The 19,528-nt window shown below is 37.3% G+C and overlaps 1 protein-coding gene across 5 annotated transcripts in view; it reads left to right on the top strand.

Annotated features, from left to right (window-relative positions):
- Positions 1-19,528, top strand: part of Abi2 (abl interactor 2) — a 75,266-nt gene that overhangs the window by 34,026 nt on the left and 21,712 nt on the right. For 3 of the 5 annotated variants that reach the window (XM_027397025.2, XM_027397022.2, XM_027397024.2), the window contains exons 4-7: positions 5,646-5,743; positions 8,913-9,059; positions 9,736-9,860; positions 16,393-16,551. In XM_027397025.2, coding sequence (XP_027252826.1) covers positions 5,646-5,743; positions 8,913-9,059; positions 9,736-9,860; positions 16,393-16,551 — 529 coding nt within the window. The remainder of the gene's footprint in view (positions 1-5,645; positions 5,744-8,912; positions 9,060-9,735; positions 9,861-16,392; positions 16,552-19,528) is intronic. The other 2 variants (XM_027397023.2, XM_035440976.1) reach the window with 1 other exon arrangement.

The raw sequence follows: 19,528 nt of genomic DNA on the forward strand, positions 1-19,528 counted from the left end.
AAACAAAGCAAGGTACTGTTTCCTGTTGTGCGGCCTGTGTATTAGTGTTTTGAGGGATCCATGATAAAAACATTTCAATTGTATTCAAGAAGCCTATCAAATACGGTCTATTTTGATAAGAATGATTTTTTTTTTTTTTTAAAATATTCTCTTTTTCAAACTTTTTTTTTTTTTTTTTAAAGATTTTATTATGTATACAGTCTTCTGCCTGCACGCCAGCAGAGGGCACCAGATCTCATTCAAGGTGGTTGTGAGCCACCATGTGTGTGTTTGCCGGGAATTGAACTCAGGACCTCTGGAAGAACAGTCAGTGCTCTTAACTGCTGAGTCATCTCTCCGGCCCCCCGATAAAAACGATTTTGATCAAACTTATTATGCATTTCTTTTTTTTTTCTTAGCCAAATTTTGTGATTTCCTTTCAAATGTATTTTTGTTGTTGTTACTCTGTAGTTCGCCATATCTTGAATGTAGTTAGTGATAAGCAGACAGGATGACTGTATTATGTAGAATTAACCATGGGCATAAAAAGTTTGCCTGGTTATGGCAGGTCGATCTGACAAGTCACACAAGTGAACAAGCTCCAAGCCCTTCCATTGCTGGTAACCTAGGTATGTGGAATTGTGGGAAGGTTCCTTCTGTTTAAAATGGCTAAATCACAGTGAACTAGACCAAAAAAAAAAAGTAGGCAGTATTCAAATTTTGGTTTTTGGTCTGTTAACCTACAAGTGGTAGCAATACCCAGAAATAGTAACTGAAGAAATAGGCTGATCCTGTCTCTTAATGTTTAGTCTGTTGTCTAAGCCATTCTCCATGCTTCTTTTCTCTAGGTTGGGCTATCTTGCTTTCTTCTCCTTGAATGTCTGTTTTCATGCAAGAGATAGGTTCCCTGAGGGCTTCCTAGGAAGATCCCATATGTATTATGCTTGGATAAGATACCCCAACATTTTTCTTCTTTGAACCAAAAAGTTTCACACTGGAATCCCAAAGGATTGTACTAGTATAGTACTGGTATACTAGATGGCACACTATAACGAAGGATAATGTTAGGCAGGAAGTTATGGGCTTTACCTGTTTCCCCCTTTCCTCTAATCCTTATATAGATAAAATTATTCATAGTCCTCTTTTTTCCTCTGTATTTAAATCCATTTTTTAAAAGATAGATTATCAAACCCAGGGCTTTGAGCATATTAAGTATGAACTCAGTATGAACTACTGATTCTACATCCTTAGCCCCAGATCCTTTCTCTTTAGGGTCTCATGTTAGTCCAAGCTGGCTTCAAACTCATTGTGTAGCTGAGGCTGGCCGGCCTTGAACTCTATCTTCTGTCTCAATCTCCAAATGGTGGAATTCCAGACATGTGCTACAACACCTGGTCTTTTTCCTTTTCCTCCTTCCCACCCTCCGCTTTGTCTCCACTCAGCTCAGGTTCTCTGTGAAATGTTAGTCTGGATATGGCCATCACCACCGTGATTCAGAGCAGTTACCCATGTGGGCTCACTAACATCCCTCTTGGACTGGTGAGGAGAGCTCAAGGGACAGTGAGTTTGCTCATCAGGTCCTTGTCCTCCTTAAGGATAAACAAGTGCTTAACAGTTTCTGGAGGAGACTCTAGTGGATGGTATAGTTGCCTGTAAGTTGTCGTGCTCTGTAAGCAACCCCTCACTCATGCTTCTGTAATTCCAGCTAAATTCATCAGTTCATGGAGCCAGACATGGATAAAACCGTATTTTCAGTCGGTTATTACCATGTGTCTTATTTGGGATGAATAGACATTTGTTCATACCTTCCTAGAAAAAGTCATACACCACCTTCCCCTAACAAATTTTTCCACATTACTACTGCTACCTTTTAAAAAAATTTACTTATTTATAGAGCCATCTTTTTTCTTTCTTTTTTTCTTTTTTTTTTTGGTTTTTCGAGACAGAGAGGGTTTCTCTGTGGCTTTGGAAGGCTGTCCTGGAACTAGCTCTTGTAGACCAGGCTGGTCTTGAACTCACAGAGATCCACTTGCCTCTGCCTCCTGAGTGCTGGGATTAAAGGCGTGTGCCACCACCGCCCGGCTTAGAGCCATCTTTTAAATATGACTCATATAGTCCTTTTATAGATCACTTTATTCTTTCCTCTTGAGCCCTTTTTCTTGTATATAGTAGTCTGGCAAGTGGTTGACAGCTGAAAGCTACATCACAAATCATTTTAGAATGCATCTGTCACTGTTCAGTTGAAGCAGGTCATCTATCAGTATAAGATTGCATATCACAGGTGATCCCACTGGTGAGCTAGAGATACTGGGCTGACCAGCTTCAGAAATAGTGCTGGTCAGCTTTAGAAAAATTCAGAGCTAAAACCCCACCCCCCTTTGGCTGCAGAGCATTGTATAAACATGCTAGACAAGTACTCTACCACCTTGCTGTATTCTCTGGTCAATTATTTCCATTTGCAGTGAACCTGTGGTAATTTCTCACTTAATGATGGAAGCATATTTTGACAGGTAACCATGTTAGCTATTTTGTTGCTGAGTAAACATCAAGCAGTGTACATGAACAGAGCATGACAGTAGCATAAACATCTGTAATCCCAGTGCCCCATACAGGGAGATGGGAAACGGAGACATGAGCTCTAGAAGTTTGTACACCAGGTAGTCTGGTATACTCAGCAGCAAAGTGATCCTGTTTCAAACAAGGTGGGAAAAGGTGAGAATTATACCCAAAGATTCTTGTCTGACTTTTACATGTACCCTGTGGTATGCATGTACCCTGTGGTATGCATGTACCTGCAGGTGTGTATATATACACACACTCAGGCACACATGTATGTACACATCAAGAAGAATGGTTACAGCACACACACACACACATATTTCAAGAGGAGTTACTGTTATAACATGGATGAAGTTTTTGTTTTCCTTTTTGACGTTGATGGTGTGTACATGCACACAAGCACGCTCGCACATGTTGTCTTCTACCATAAGCATAATTTAGCCAGATGTTTTGCTAATTGTCAGGAAATATGTTTCTAAAACACCTCAAAGTTTCTTTTAAGATCACGATATCTATTCACTAAGGAATTCTTGAATAAAGTATTTTAGTTTTGAACTACTCCGTTACATTTTTAAATTTACCCTTTATAAAGAAATGAAGTATTTTTGTCACATTACTATTTTCTTAATTTTTTTGTATTCTTGTTTTCTACACTACTTGTTTTATGTAGCACAGAGGAAAATTCCCTTGAGAAAATAGTGATAAACTTAGTTTAATAGAGAGTAGCACAGTGTCAGTGATGAATGCGATTAGGTGGTTTGGACATTACATAGGGACTCAGATTCGTAAGTGATTTATTGCTTTTCCAACCCATTAACCAAACAGTTGAGGATTTTATAGATTATAAAATGTACTCATTTTTGTTTACATGTGCCCACCCAATTTTAACTAAAAGATTATTTTACTCTATTATTAAGGTAGATTTGGAGACTTAGAGAAGTTACTGCAACTTAAATAAAAGCACCTTGCATATTAAAACCTAAACTAAATTATAGTTGGAAAGTTATTTTCAAGTATCTTAGCTATCCCATATATAGAATAAAATTCTCATATTCTTTTTTCTGTTCTTGCTCCTTTTCCTTCCTTATTCTAGCAAATTGAATTGTAGTTTAGTGTTTGGTTCACTTCTTCCTCCTCACTTATAGTAACTTTGGGTTTTATGTTGTTAAAGGTTGAGCTTAAAGGACTTGGTTACTACTCAAACCCTGTGGTATCATAAGTCAAAACATGCAGTTCTTCAAAGTTATGGTGGTTATTTGTCATATTACTTACAAAGTTTTCTTCAAATGTGAATTGAGTTTTTCAAAGTGTCTTCTGACATTTTAAAGATAAAATTCACATACCCTCTCCTTATTAAAGAGGGGCGATAACAAGGATAATTTATTTGATAATTTATATTTACTGTTTAAAAGCAACAGCAAAAGAATTTCAGACAAATCCTTTACTTTAAAAATAACATTTCAAAGGTACCATTTGTCATTAAAGATTGTTTTAACATCACACACAACTTGTTCACTGGGCTATTCATTTGAAGAATTTATTGCTTGATATATTATTTCTTGCCTATTTGGATAAGTAATAATTATTATTTTAGAACTTAAAATCTACCCAAGTTAGAGTTAATTTTGCCAGCCTCAGTACTCTGATATAATTAAGATTTGTTTTCATAAAATTTATATTTTAAAATTGGCCAGGTGTGGTGGTACACATTTTTAATCCCAATACTTGGGAGGCAGAGACAGGCTGATCTCTATAGTGTTTCAGGCTAGCTAGGGCTTCTTGAGAATCTCTCTCTCTCTCTCTCTCTCTCTCTCTCTCTCTTTATATATATATATATAATATGTATTTTTAAAATTATAATTGTAGGTCTCTTCCAACTTCAGTGGTATAAAAATATCTTACCCTTTTATGTTTTAAGTATAAATTTTAGTTCTGAAGACAGTACAATGAGAAGCTTGAGATTCATTCATTCTTTAAATGTGTTGTGATGCATTGCAGCTAGCAACTCTCTGTAACTCCAAGATCTGACACTCTAACACAGACATTCATGTAGGCAAAACACCAAATGTACTTAAAATAAGAATAAATAAATTATTAAAAAATGTGTTGTGATGATGGCAATCCAAGATACTAGGGATTTAAAATAAAACATGTATGAATCTACTTTGTGGATAGTAATTTAATCTCTTGGTAGTCTCAAACAATGGGAGGTTGCATTGCATTGTGTTTCTTACTGACTCCTTATAAGAACACTGGATGTTTAGGGGTTTTGTACAAGGGCTGACATACTCCTTTAATGGCATCATTATTCCCAGATTGCCATCTTTTCTGTATTTAAAATTTCAGTTGGGAATAGAATTACGAATGCAGTCATGGTCCATCTCTGACTTAGGACTATGTCACACTGTTTCATTCCTCAGTTAGCCTTCACTTTGGGCTTGTGTGGGTTTAATTCCCACTAGAACTCACACAGTGACAGTGGCTTTTGTGTTCTCAGTGATGGGTTACCTCAGCCCTAACATTGCCTTGAGCTTCTAGCAGTGTTCAGGTAGGTGATTTCCTCGTAAGGAGAACATTAAATCTGATTGTGAGAGTGATTCACAAGTTTAAAGAGCTGAACTTTTCTTTGTATATCATAACAATTTATCTGCATTTTATATTCTCTACTTATAGCTGAACATATGCATAACTGCATATTTTTTAGCTTGGAAACATGTTTTTTGATATATTTGTTATATAAGGGAAACAATCCCCCAAATGAAAAATTGATTAAGCAGCTTATTGTTTCTAATTGAATTATTTTTTGTTACCACTAAAGTTTTTATAGCTATACTATTTGATTTTAGCTGAGTGTAATATCAGATAGTCTAACCAGTGATCTGTTGGTGTGATGGCCTAATGGCAAATAAATTCTTCACATACAAGTTTAAAATAATTTGAAAATCCTTTTAGGAAGAGTCCTTTGAGTACAACTACAGAATAGTAGAGTAGGAATTGCATGGCCTCCAATTTTTTTCTTATTTAAACCTTCCCCTCCTTGTTTTCCAAATGCCACTTTGTTTTACTGCATAGAAATTAAGTTGTGTTTTCTTCAACATTTTTTTTAGGTGAGTACCCAGAATATGAAGATTGGTGGCCTCCCACGTACAACACCTCCAACCCAGAAGCCCCCAAGTCCCCCTATGTCAGGAAAGGGGACACTTGGGTGAGTAAATAGCAATAGAAAACCATGTCATGTACTGTTGTGTTAAAAAAAAACACAAACAAAAAACCCTCTATGTAAATTAGTAGGGAGACTATTTTCTTCAGTGTTGCCTTTGTGTGTCTTTCTTTTTTCTCCTTCCCCTTCTTCCCTCCCTCCCTCCATTCTACCCTCTCTCCTTCCTTCCTTCCTTTCCTTTTTTTTTTTTCTGGTAAGCACATCTTTATACTTTAAAAGTGGTTATTTAGAAATTATTTTTGTAGTGATTTTTAAATTAACAAAAAATCCTAGCCTAAATTCATGGTTAATTATAAAGTGAAGTCTAACTTTAATTCCTTTTTCTTAGAAAATTTTAATGATCCTTTTATATTACAGTTACATTTATCGGGATGTCTAGGCTATGTGGACCATAATATTCTGTGTAATTGTTATATTTTTGAGCTTTGATTTGGGCTCTGAAGTTGACTTTATTTTATAAATTGCTACCTGGAAGGAAAGTGACTTTTTTCTTGTACTGTATCCTAGCTTTATCATGATTGAGGTTTGTGAGTAAGTGGATGTGATATAATCCAGAAGCCAGTTGACTGAAATTCTGATGTAGCTCTGCTGTTTGTTCTATGGTCCTGTAGTCAATTTGTCAATTTAGTTTTTTCATCTGTAAAGGGGGTGATATTTGTCCTCTATCAATTTTCCAGAGTTACTCTACTACAAATTGGAGTTTTTAAAAATGTATAGGACATGACGAATGCTTTCAGAAATATTGTCTTTGTGATATTTTCTTAAAAAAAAAAAGAAATGAGGAAACCTTCAAACAACAAGAACATGCCCTCCCCCATCAAAACTCAGTCAGTCAAGCACTTGGATTAGTGTAGGACAAAGGCAAATTGAAATATAAAGGAGGATAATGTTGGAAAGGGATTATAGTTTGATCAGTAGAAAACAAGACAAAAATGTAAACCCAGTAGTAGGATGCTTTTCATTAATTTATTTCTGCTTTGTAAGCCAGGTGTTGTCACTAAATAGTGTAGACCATATTGATCTTGAAACTCCTCAAATTTTGGGATTCTGGGATTATAGGTTTGTGCTTGTAATCCAGTTTAGGCTTTATCTAAAATGATCTTTTTGTTCTTAGAATACAGAGGAAGAATCTGGTGGGTCAAATAAAACAAACTACAAGGTAGAATAAAAACGACAGTATAGCGTATGATGGCTACTGAGGAAGTGTTTGCTTTGTCTTCTGGTAGATCATATTTACATTTCCTCAGGTGCACTGCCTAATGGGATTTGTAAGGGTTGAAGTTAATTTTGTTATCAAGTCTCTAGTAGAATTAAAATTTCTTTTGCACTCAGATTTTGAACTCATGTACTCTTGTACCAGTAATGCATTTTCTTGGGTATTAGTAGGAATTCAGCTGCTCATTGGAGACCAGAGTGGCAAAATTCCATTGTCCATTTGGTGATCATGGGCTGTTTTCTTTAGTCTTTGACTGGTCACCATATTATTCCTCTTCCTCCTGTTTAATTTTTTTTAACCTTGTTTGTATCATTGATATTCTGTATATCTCACAGTTAGTGAAGATAGAATGGAACATTTTAGTGTGTGAGAAACATTGTCAAAAGTAGACTTTAGAAATTTTCTGATATATATGCATACATAGATTTATATATGTATTGTAATTTCAAATATGCTTGAATTTTTAAAAATATTTCCTTTTGACATAGCACATATAGTGTCTTTTACTTATTTTGAATTGTTAATTGTTTTGTTTATTAATTTTTTGTTTGTTTTTCTTTTTAGTTTTTCAAGACAGGGTTTCTCTGTGTAGCTTTGGAGCCTGTCCAGGAACTTGCTTTGTAGACCAGGTTGGCCTTGAACTCACAGAGATCTGCCTGCTTCTGTCTCCCAGTGCTGGGGTTAAAGGCATGTGCCAAAAACAGCGCTCGGCCTGTTAATTGTTTATTGAGCAATACCCAAGGAAAGCAGAGGCAACAGTGCCTTTGAAAATAATCTCATTTGTTCGGTAGAGGCACAGCCCTTTAATTCCAGCACTCGGGAGGGAGAGGCAGGTGGATCTCTGTGATTTTGAGAAGAGAGTTCCAGAGTTCTAGGGCCACCAACGGGTTCAAAGTCAGTGAAAGTGAGTGGCCAGGAAAGCAGTACTTAAAGAAACTCTGGAAACCTGGTTGGGAGTGAAATACTGAGAGATACAAGAGCCACATGAGCAGCATTCTCTTGCAAGAGAAGAAAACTTTCAAATTTTCATATCTTGGGATGTCAGATTCTTTTAAAGACCTAATCTCAACTGCAAGATGTCATTGTCCCTGAAGGATTTGGCCCCTTGAGAACAAGACTTGAATGAGTGCCAGGCAGTGCTCCGGGCAGCACTTTATAGCCTGTTGTTTCTTTTCTTTGTTTTTTCATTTTCTTTCTTTGGAAGGAAAATTTGGAAAAAGGGAAACAACTTGTTAGTAACATTGTCTGGTTTGGGTTTTACAGTTTAACTAAGATAGAAGGACATAGGTAGTCTTTTAAAATTTCCTATCAATGTTGACCTCTGAGGAGGAAATAGCAAAGAAATTGAGGTGAAGTTGAAGGAGAAAGGTTGTAAAAGTGGAAAATGAAGTGAAGTTATGTATTTTGAAGTACCAACGTCTTTAATTTCTGTGTGTTTAGTGTATAAAAAGGGGAATGAGTTATGGCTGGTATTAATCATCATGTGGAGGTTGTGACTCCAAAAACATAGATTTGTCATCTGTATTAATATTAATAAATATCTTTGGTTAGGGAGAGAGAGGAGAAGAAGATAATTAGTGCATTCACTCAGTACATTTGGGAGATTTTGACATGAATCTAAAATAATTCAAATTCTTCTATGAAAAGAGTAGATCTAGAAAACATTGGCTTAAATAATGGAAACTTTGTGTTTTCTGTGAATAAATGAACAAAATTACATTAGCACAGGTAAATGAGGTTGGACACTGAAATTTACACTACATATTCACCAGAACTCTCTGTAATGGTGGAAGAGTTGTACTGTAGGAAAGACTAATTGATAGCTGGGTTAAACCACATTTCCTATTTCTGCTTACAAGTTGTATTTCACTGGCAACTCTGAATTTACTGTGCCGAAACTTGATTAATCACACAATACATACGCTCTTCTTTTTGTAGGCGGCACTCCCCCTATCGCACACTGGAGCCAGTGCGTCCTCCAGTGGTACCAAATGATTACGTACCTAGCCCAACCCGTAATATGGCTCCCTCGCAGCAGAGCCCTGTGAGGACAGCTTCTGTGAATCAAAGAAATCGAACTTACAGGTATTTTCTCTACCTCAGCGCAAAACATGATGGTCAGAGTACCATAATCTGTTGAGATAACTTCAGTTAAATCTAAACCTCTCTCATTTTCCAAGCACTAAGTTCTTTTTCTCACTCTACTCTCCCAAACCTCATCTGATTCTTCTTCTCTCTCCTCATGCTCTGATGCAACTTTGAGCAGTCAGGAAGGTGAAAAAGACATCTTAAAGTAGAAACTTACCAACAGAGATAAAACTTAATTAAAAAATGTTACTAACCAGGAATGAAAATTGCAAGTAATTTTTTTGGTGGAAATTTACAGATGAAAAACTATCCATATTAAAATGTTAGTATATCACCATGCCATTACAAACTGAAATAAAATAATCTAGTAAAACTTACTATAAGTTTCTTCGATAGGTATTAAACCAGGATATAAAATATTATTTTAATGTATTAAGCATGAACAATTTGCCCTTACATTTACAGAGGGTTTTTTAAAAATTTATTAGATCTCATAATTAGGTATCAAAACAAGTTCAGTGAACTCAGATTTTTCTCCTTATTTATTAAGAATTCATGTTTGAAATGGAAGCTTTTTGAATTTTATTTCTTGTGGCAATGTCCATTTCAGAAGTACATGGCAATCCTGATCTCCTGTTCTCTATACTCACTTTGGTGGCTCTTACTTCTTCAGCAGCAGTGGGAGTAGTGGAGGAAGCCACCCAAGTAGTCGGAGCAGCAGTCGGGAGAACAGTGGAAGTGGGAGTGTGGGCGTTCCTATCGCTGTTCCTACTCCATCTCCTCCCAGCGTCTTCCCAGGTAAAGCATTAGTGATCATTTATTTTGTTTTCTTTTGTCAATTTGAATTCAGTTTGTCATTGAATTAGAGAGAGTTTTCTTGTATGTGTGTGCACATGCACCCACCATGAGTATGTTTCTGGCTATTGAGTCTAGAGTCTCCTACAGATGGCTTTTCCTCTTAATAAAGATTTTAAATATTCCCTTAGCACTCCATAAGTATTAGGAAGTCTGCATACATTTGTTATTTCTGTCCAGTGATCTTAATTGTTCTGCTGTCTCTTTGCTTGTCTGTCACTTTTATGTCTTTAGTGTTAGTTCATTTGGTGCCTTGAAGTTTCATATTCATTATGGGATGAGTTCCTTTTTTGGTTTCAGTTAGTATTGCAACAGTACATTTCCTTGGAAATAGTGAGGACATGGTTTGAGGATCATTTTGGTAACAAAGGATGAGAGATGTAAATTTAAAGGAGTATTGTAATTCAGTAGTTACTGAAAAACTATTTCCCCTCCTCCCTGAAACAGAAAAATATAGTTGTTTGATTTGAAAACACAGAGATTGAATTTAGTTTTAAAAGCATGAACACAAAAACATCAAGATAGTGGCTGCAGGGATGACAGTTCATTGATTAAGAGCCCTTACTACTCTTGTAGAAAGACCCAGGTTTGGTTTCAGCACCCACTGTGACTCTGGCTCCAGGTGACCCAACACTGTCTTCTGGCCTCTGTACACCTACATGTAGATGGCACATGTAAAGTCTTTTAGGCTTACACATGTGTAAATAAAAATCTTTATTAAAACCTAGCAGAATGAGCTGGGTATGTTGGCGCATGCCTTTAGCCCAGTACTCAGGAGGCAGAGGCAGAGGCAGAGGCAGAGGAGATAGGTATCAGAGTTTAAGGCCAGCCTTGTCTACAGAGCAAGTTCCAGGACAGCCAGGCTTCACAGGGAAACCCTGTTTTGGGAACCTCCCCCCCCCAAAAAAAAATAATCCCCCACAAACTCCAAACCCAGCAAGATAGAATATCACATAGTAGGTAGTGGTGCATGCCTGGAATCTAGCATGCATAGGCTGAGCCAGGAGACTCTAGGAACCAATGGGTTAGGTAGCAAGAATTTTGTCTTCAAAAAACAAAACAGTGTATTTAATTACAGTAATGCAAATAGACAATATCTTTTTACAAAAATCATGAAAAATTTTGTGAATTTTTAGTTGTTTTTTTAACTAATAAGATATTATCTGGAATATGTGTCTTTTTTTGACTCATGTTGTAATTCTAATAATATATTGTTGCTTTTTAAAGGTACTATAGTTTTATATACTTAGACATGTCATTATAAAAAGTAACATGTAGGAAAGTTTTTTCCTAGGTTGCTTACAGGTAAAAAAGGAAGGATTGTTTTTTTGCTAATTAACATTTTTCTTTACTCCCTGGGCATCTTGAATTATTTGTTGCTCACATAAATAACCTTAACCATTCTTTTTTCAATGCTTTATTCTTTTGGCTAGTTTTCAGTGCTGAATACTCTTAATATTCCAATGCTTTTTCTAATGCTAATATGACTGCCTTATTAATGCTGCCTCTTACTCCTCTTTCCCATCAGCCCCCGCTGGCTCTGCTGGCACTCCTCCCCTTCCTGCTACTTCTGCATCTGTCCCTACTCCTCTTGTTCCTGCTACTGTCCCTTCCTCCACTGCCCCAGATGCTGCTGCTGGGGGTGCACAGACCCTTGCTGATGGCTTCACTTCTCCAACTCCCCCTGTTATTTCTTCCAATCCCCCTACAGGTGAGTATTGGCATGGCAGACAGATCCTTCAACTGGCCATTCTTGCCTGAAACTTTAGCTTCATGATATTTGTTGGTTTGGTTTTACTTTTTTTTTTAAATGATGATTAATATTTTAATCAGAAAGTGGCATATGAACAAAGAATTTACTGAGAAAATTGTGCTAAAATCTATGATACATTTGTCTAATAAAGTATCACATATATAAATATTGCTTTAATTTAATCTGTTAAAGATGTGTAACTTAGTATGGAGTTAACTTCTTTGTAGTTTTGAAAACTTACCATTAGAACTATTATAGGGAGCTGGGGAGTTAGCTTAGTTGGTAAAGTGCTTGCTATTCAAGCATGAAGACTTGAATTCCATTCTCAGGACCCACATAAAAAGCCAGGCAAGGTGGTGTATGTTTGTAATCCTAGTGCTGGGGAGCTGAAGGCGGGTGGATCCCTGACAGCCTATTCAGTGGGTAAGTGCCAGGTCTTAGGAAAAGACATTGCTTGAAAACACAAGGTTGATGGCTCCACCAAAGGTTGGCCTCTGGCCCCGGTGTGCTCTACTGTTCACATGCACATGTGTGTGCATATAACACCTGTATGAGTACACATGCCAATAACATTACAGGTTAAGTAATGAACAAAAACAAGCCTATGGCAATTGAAAAAGAAAATATATTTGGTTTTTCAAGATAGGGTTTCTCTGTGCAACAGTCCCAGCTGTCCTGGAACTTATTGTATAGACCAGGCTGGCCTTGAACTCACTGAGATCTGTCTGCCTCTGTCTCCCAAGTTCTGGGACTAAAGGTGTGCATCACCACTGCCCACCTGAAAAATATATTTTAATGTAATATTTTATATCGAAAATTACAAACCTCTGTTTATTATAATGGAATTTTTGCTTGTATTTTAGCAGTACCAGAAACTCATTAATTGTGCTTCCAAAGGACTTGAGGATTATTTAAGTTGACTGGTCTTTTATTTAAGATTTCAACCTAGTGCTAGGGAGATGACTCATCAAATAAAGGGCATGCCGCCCAGCCTAACAAGGAGCTTTGGATCCCTGGGACCCATAACGGTGGGAAGAGAGAACCAGCTCCTGTAAGTTGTTCGTTCTCTCACCTACACAGGCACTCATGCATGCACCCACACACACACTCTGTGGTATGAATGCACCTGCCTAATAAATAAATGTAATCATTCTTTTAAGGATCTCAACCTCAAATAAGTTTTGCTGGGATAGTTGGTAAAGACTCAGTTACCTCAACATACACTGAACAGTTAATATGATGCTAGTTAGTAAATAGGTTTTCTTTTTTTCCAGACAGGGTTACTCTGTGTAGCTTTGGCTGTCCTGGAACTCACTCTGTAGAACAGGCTGACCACAAACTCAGATATCCACCTGCCTCTGCCTCTAATTGCTGGGATTAAAGTCATGTGCCACCATCACCTGGCTACTAATAAAACATGTTTTAAAAGACATCTTTGTCCAAATTGGATTTTGGATGATGTTTTATTGTGATAGCTTCTATGTAGTACTTAGGAAGAAGACTTTTCTGTAGTGGATGAGTGAAAATATAGGCAGTCATTTGATTGAGATATGCAATTCTGTTACACTAGCCCAGGTAGTTTAATATAGGAATTTTATTAATGCTATAGACAAAGAAATAATAATTGACCCTTAACTAAGAATTTTAGTAATTAAATGATAATTTAATAATAGGTACTTGGCCAGGCATGGTGCCTGCCTCTGCCTCTCAGTGGTGGGATTAAAGACATGCCCCATATGCTTGGAATATTTAACCTTTAAAGAAACTACCAGTTTCCCAAATAACCGTACTTTTTTTGTTGTTTGTTTAAACTTACTTTACTTTTCATTGAGTTTTAATTTGCATATCTAATGAATGCTGAGGCTAGACCTCCTTTCTTGTATCTTTTTGGGGGTGGGCTGCTAATGGACCTAACTTTATATAAATAGGTGTCTTTTTAACGATGGTGGTGGTACACACCTTTAATCCCAGCACTCGGGAGGAAGAGGCAGGCAGGTCTCTAGTTGAAGGCCAGCCTGGTTTATTGATCAAGTTCCAGTACAGCCAGGGCTGCACAGAGAAACTGTCTTTTTTTTTTTTTTTTTTTTTTAGTATGTGTATGAATGTTTGTCCTGAATGCTTGCCTGGTGCCTGAGGACATCAGCAGAAGGCATTGGATTCCTTGCAACTGTAGTTAATAGGAGTACAATTGTGAACTGCTATGTGGGTACTGGGAACCAAACCCAGGTCTGCAAGAGCAACAGTGCTCTTAACTACTGAGCCAGTGTTCTAGCAAATAGTGCCCTGTTTAATCTAGTGTCTCTGAATCTCACTGTAGACTTAAGACAGATGAGTTTTAGACTGGATCCTACTTTTTTTTGTTTTTGTTTTTGAAGATTCTAGGTTAGTATTAGTAACATATGAATGCTTTTCTTTCTGCCTTTATTTCTTTGTTTTCTGCCTCTTTCTCCTTTTCTCATCATATACCATCTCCTCCTTCTCCTGTCTTCCTGTTTTCCCTTTCTCCTTTCCATGCCTTGTTGCCCGCTAGAGTGTATTCTTTCATGGGTGCTCTAATGCTTTGTTACAAAGGGCCCCTGGCTGAGTGGAGACCAACTGAGGGGAAAGGTGTGGTGTGATGTTTTACTCTTTTTTTTGGGAGGGGGGGCACCACCACACCGAGGCTTATTCTTAGTTAGGAATGCTCGGCCTTGGCTTGCCTTGTCTTCCCCCACCCCCCCACTTTTTTTTTTTTTTTTTTTTTTTTTTTTTTTTTTTTGCCTCTGGTCTTTTTCCTTTTCTTTTGTAAATCTTACTTTTATTCTTTCTCTGTGTCTGGCTGTGTGGCTGAGGGGCTGGCCCCTGAAGTCCTCCTCCTTCCTCTCTCATTCCCAGATCCTTTTTGTTTTTGTTTTTGTTTTTGGAGACAGGGTTTCTCTGTGTAGCTTTGGAGCCTATCCTGGCACTCGCTCTGGAAACCAGGCTGGCCTTGAACTCACAGAGATCCGCCTGGCTCTGCCTCCCGAGTGCTGGGATTAAAGGGGTGCGCCACCAATGCCCGGCTTCCCAGATGTTTTTTTTCTCCCAGATTTCTCCTCATATTTATCCTTTTTGCCTGCCAGTCCCAACTATTCCTCTCTCCTGCCACGATATTGGCCATTCAGCACTTTATTAAACCCTCTGGTGTTTTAGACAGGCACAGTAACATCTTCCCAGAGTTTTAAACAAATGTACCATAATCAAAAGTAACACCCCTTAAAATAATAGTCTCCAACAGAAAAGCAAGGTAAAATTTGAGATTTGAATTATTAGGAAACTGGATGGATTAGGAAAGAATATTTCCAGTTGATGTTAGCAGTGAATAATTCTGAAAAGGTGAAATAGGTTCAAATGTGTAATAAACACGGGTAGATTTCTGATAATACTTTTTTTTTTTTTTTTTTTTTTTTGAGACAGGGTTTCTCTCTGGCTTTGGAGGCTGTCCTGGAACTAGCTCTTGTAACACATTTTGATTTAGATTTAATAAACTGTTTTTAAGCCATTCTCTAGCTTCAGGAAGATGAATATTTTATAAAGATAAGCTTGACTTGGAGTTACTGCATCAAGCATTTTGTTGCAATATTTTGTTTCCTTTAAAACAACTTTCCATGCTAACTTATCTCTACCATTAGTTTAGAATAAGAATGTATCAAACATTTTTCTTTTTTCTTTCCCAAAATGTGATTCTTGTTTACTCTCTAGTGTTTAGTGACTACTTTAAATAATTATTTTTTGGAGAGGAAGGGGAATTTTACCTGTTTTGTGTGCTGTAGCAGAATACTGCAGAGTAGATTACTTATAAATTATATTAGTCTGTTTAGCTCATAGTTATGGAGGCAGAATGTCCAGTATCAAGGGGTCTTCTCTGGTGAGAGATTATGTACATAGGAAAAAAAGGAGAAAACCTACTCTTTTGATAATGTATTATTCATTCATGAAAGTGAAGCCCTCATGACCTAATTGCTGGCTAAAGCTGTTCCCTCTCAACACTGATGCTCTAGCCCAGTGGTTCTCAACCTTTCCAATGCTGTGACTCTTTAATACCGTTCCTCATGTTGTGGTGACCCCCCCCCAACAATAAAATCATTTTTGTTGCTACTTATAACTGTAATTTTGCTACTATTATGAATTGCAATGTAAATATCTGATATGTAGGATTTCTGATTTGCAGCCCCTGGGTTGAGAAACACTGCACTGGAGATTTAGCTTTGGGTGACACACTCTATAGTACAGATACGAATTTTAATTGTGGATTTTTTTTTTTTTTTTTTGGATATTGGTTTGTGGTTTTTTTCATGACAGGGTTTCTCTGTGTAGTCCTAGCTGTCCTGGAACTCGATGTAGACCAAATTGACTTCGAACTCAGAAATCCCTCGCCTCTGCCTCCTGAGTGCTGGGATTAAAGGTGTGTGCCACCACCACCAGGTATAATTGTGGTGTTTTTAAAACATAGTCAAATGATTAAGAAAGTCAAAATGTTAGTTTTTGATTTAGATTGTAACTTTTCCAAACTTAATATTTTTATTTACTTTCCTACTTCTGTGCTTTAATACAGTGTGAGCAGCACAACAGCTGTCATCTTGCATTGAGTTGGCTAAATACTGTTATTTTTAGTAATCTTATTAGAAACTGTACATAAAGTATTTCATTATCTGAAATAAGATTCTTTTAATGATGCATGTGTGTGTTCTTTTCCTTTCCCAGGTCATCCCGTTCAGTTCTACAGCATGAATAGGCCTGCCTCTCGCCATACACCACCAACAATAGGGGGCTCATTGCCCTATAGACGGCCTCCTTCCATAACTTCACAGACAAGCCTTCAGAGTCAGATGAATGGAGGCCCCTTTTATAACCAGAATCCAGGTTAGACTTTCCTTTTGCCATTTCTTTCCATTTCTTTGTCATTGCACCTTAAAAAAACCGGGGGAAAAAAAAAGTTTTTAGTTACACATGATTAACCCATACATAGTAGGTGGTTATCCCAAAGGTAATAGGTAGTTAAGATTATTGTTGAGGGGCTGGAGAGATAGATGGCTCAGCGATTAAGAACACTGGCTGCTTTTCCAGAGGACCGAGGTTTAATTCCCCACCCACATGGCACCTCACAACTGTCTATAACTCCAACTCCAAGGTATTTGACACTCTCAGACATACACACAGAAAAATACCCATGTACATAAAATACAGATAATAAATAAAACAATTATTTTTGAATGGTTAGAATAATGAATGAATGAATACTAAGTTTTTAATAATACCGTTTCCACTTTAAAAAGTCAATAACTATCTTGAGTTCCTTTTTTTCCACCCCTGAATGTAGTCATTTTCAGTGTATGATCATTTGCTTTTACAAGCTTAAATACTGAGATGGACACGCAAGTGCATGTTTGTTATTTTAGCACTGTTGGGGCAGAGGCAGGGAGAGTAGGCCATCGAGGCTGCAGAGTGAGATCCTGTCGCAAGTGGAGTATATAGAAGAGCAGTATTTTCTTTTTGTTTATTAAGACATCATTGTTTTATGAATTACAAATAAAGTTGGGTATACATGAAGGTGTATTAGGCAGTCACATTGTCTTAACTCAGTTACCACATCAAAATACGCTGAGTATGAGGGACTTGGAGAAATTGATCCAGATATAACAATTGAAATAAAGAATTGAATCATATATATAGAAAAGCTAACCTTGCACACTTAGTGCTACACATAATCAGCATTTTATTCATTTCCTAGAAAATTTTAGGTGTCTTTGACTACATGAATGTAATATGTCAACTTACTGTTGGTTTTTAATTTTTGCTAAGAGATAATTAAGTGTGTGTGAGTTTCTCTGATTTTGGGGACAGATCATTTCATCTCTCATAAGCCTTGAATTTATAGAGCAGAAATTTATCTACTGTAGCTGCTATCTTTAGTTAGTGAAACTTTAGTTATACTCTTCAGAATCTTGCAAAAAAATTGACTTTCTTACTATTTGTCTCATTTGATTCATATATAGGAAATAAGGTTGGTGATAATTATTTAATTTTTAAAAATTTTGTATGTATATGGGTGTTTTGCTTGGAAGTACATATGTTTGTGTACCGTGTATGTGCCTAATGCCCACGGAAGCCAGAAGAGGGAATTGTATCCTCTGAAACTGGAGCTGCAGATGGTTGTGAGCTGCCATGTGGGTACTGGGAATTGAATCTGGGTCCTCAGGAAGAGCAGTTGTGCACTTTTAATTGCTGAGCAATCTCTCTGGCCCCAAGAATGGTAGTATTTGCATATGTACTTTTTATATGAAACCAAGGCCAAGGTGATGGTCAAGATAGACTTGAACTTAATGCGTTTTGATTCTGTATTTCATACGTTTTCTATCGTCATGTCCTGTCTACCTTCAGATTAAAAGGTTTTTTGCTCGTCACCTGCCAGATCCTCTCTGTTTCTTGTGGAGGAAGAGAAGCCCGAGTCCTTGTTAGTCTTTATGCAGTCCTGTCCTGAGAAAATTGTTAAAAAATACTGCTGAATATGAAATGAAACCTTGTTTCTTTTTTTTTTTGGTTTTTTGAGACAGGGTTTCTCTATGTAGCTTTGGAGCCTATCCTGGAACTCGCTCTGGAGACCAGGATGGCCTTGAACTCACAGAGGTCCACCTGCCTCTGCCTGCCGAGTGCTGGGATTAAAGGCGTGGGCAACCAACGCCTGGCGAAACCTTGTTTCTTTTTCCAAGTTCCTTTACTCTCCTGGGTGCCTCTCATTTATTTGTTTGTTTATTTTAAAGAGGTTTTTACTAAGTTGAGGGTGTAAGTTTCAGAATATAATGGACACTGCCAAATTCTGTAATTCCTTTTACAAAAATGTCATACAGGATGTAGTATGCCTCTCATTTATTGAATGCTGTATTTGTAGTTTAGCCAGTGCAAAATGCAGTGTGAATCCACATAATTGCTTTAATTGAAATATATTTCTTTTTCATGCTTAGTGTTTTAGGCTGTGTTCTTCCTAAAAATTCATTTCATCTTAAATTTTGCCAGAAAATGCTACTTACTCTAATTCTAGTTGTGGGTTTTTGTTTTGTTTTGTTTTTTTTGTTTTTTGTTTTTTGTTTTTTTTTGGAGACAGGGTTTCTCTGTGTAGCTTTGGAGCCTATCCCTGGCACTCACTCTGGAGATCTGGCTGGCCTCGAACTCACAAAGATCCGCCTGGCTCTGCCTCCCGAGTGCTGGGATTAAAGGCGTGCGCCACCAACACCCAGCTTCTAGTTGTGTTTTACAACTTGCTGTTTTGTATGTAAATATTCTCCACCACTTAAAAAATATGTCTTATTTAGACTGGTTTTGAACTTGTGGTGTCACAGGATCCTCCTGCCTCAGCCTCCGGTGTGAGTGAGTGAGTGGGTGGGAGGGAGGAGAGAGAGAGAGAGAAGAGAGAGAGAGAGAGAGAGAGAGAGAGAGAGAGAGAGAGCGAGAGAGTCCCATGATGACCATTAAATGCTTCCCCCCCCAATCCTTAAATTTTATTTACTTGCTGTTTAGTAGTTCTGTGAAAGATGGGCTAGCTCTCTTAGGTATCTGGAAATTATGCTCACAGTCCCTTGTACCTTTCTTATGTTCTATAAGGTTTTGAAAAAAGATATTAATCTAAAATGGTTTAGATCTATAATGAATTTGGGAAAGGTTTCACTGTTACAGTTGTGATACCAGCTGTACAGGATACTTACTAAGAATATGGAGGAATATTTCATGCTATGTGTATATACTCGGTAGTCCTATGAGAACTCTGTGCATAATATTTGACAACTGTTTAAACATGTTTCATGTATTTAGATTTTGCAGTACTAAAGATCGAGTCTAGTGCTTT

This window comes from Cricetulus griseus, chromosome 2 (assembly GCF_003668045.3).
Source record: "Cricetulus griseus strain 17A/GY chromosome 2, alternate assembly CriGri-PICRH-1.0, whole genome shotgun sequence".
NCBI classification, from domain to species: Eukaryota; Metazoa; Chordata; class Mammalia; order Rodentia; family Cricetidae; genus Cricetulus; species Cricetulus griseus.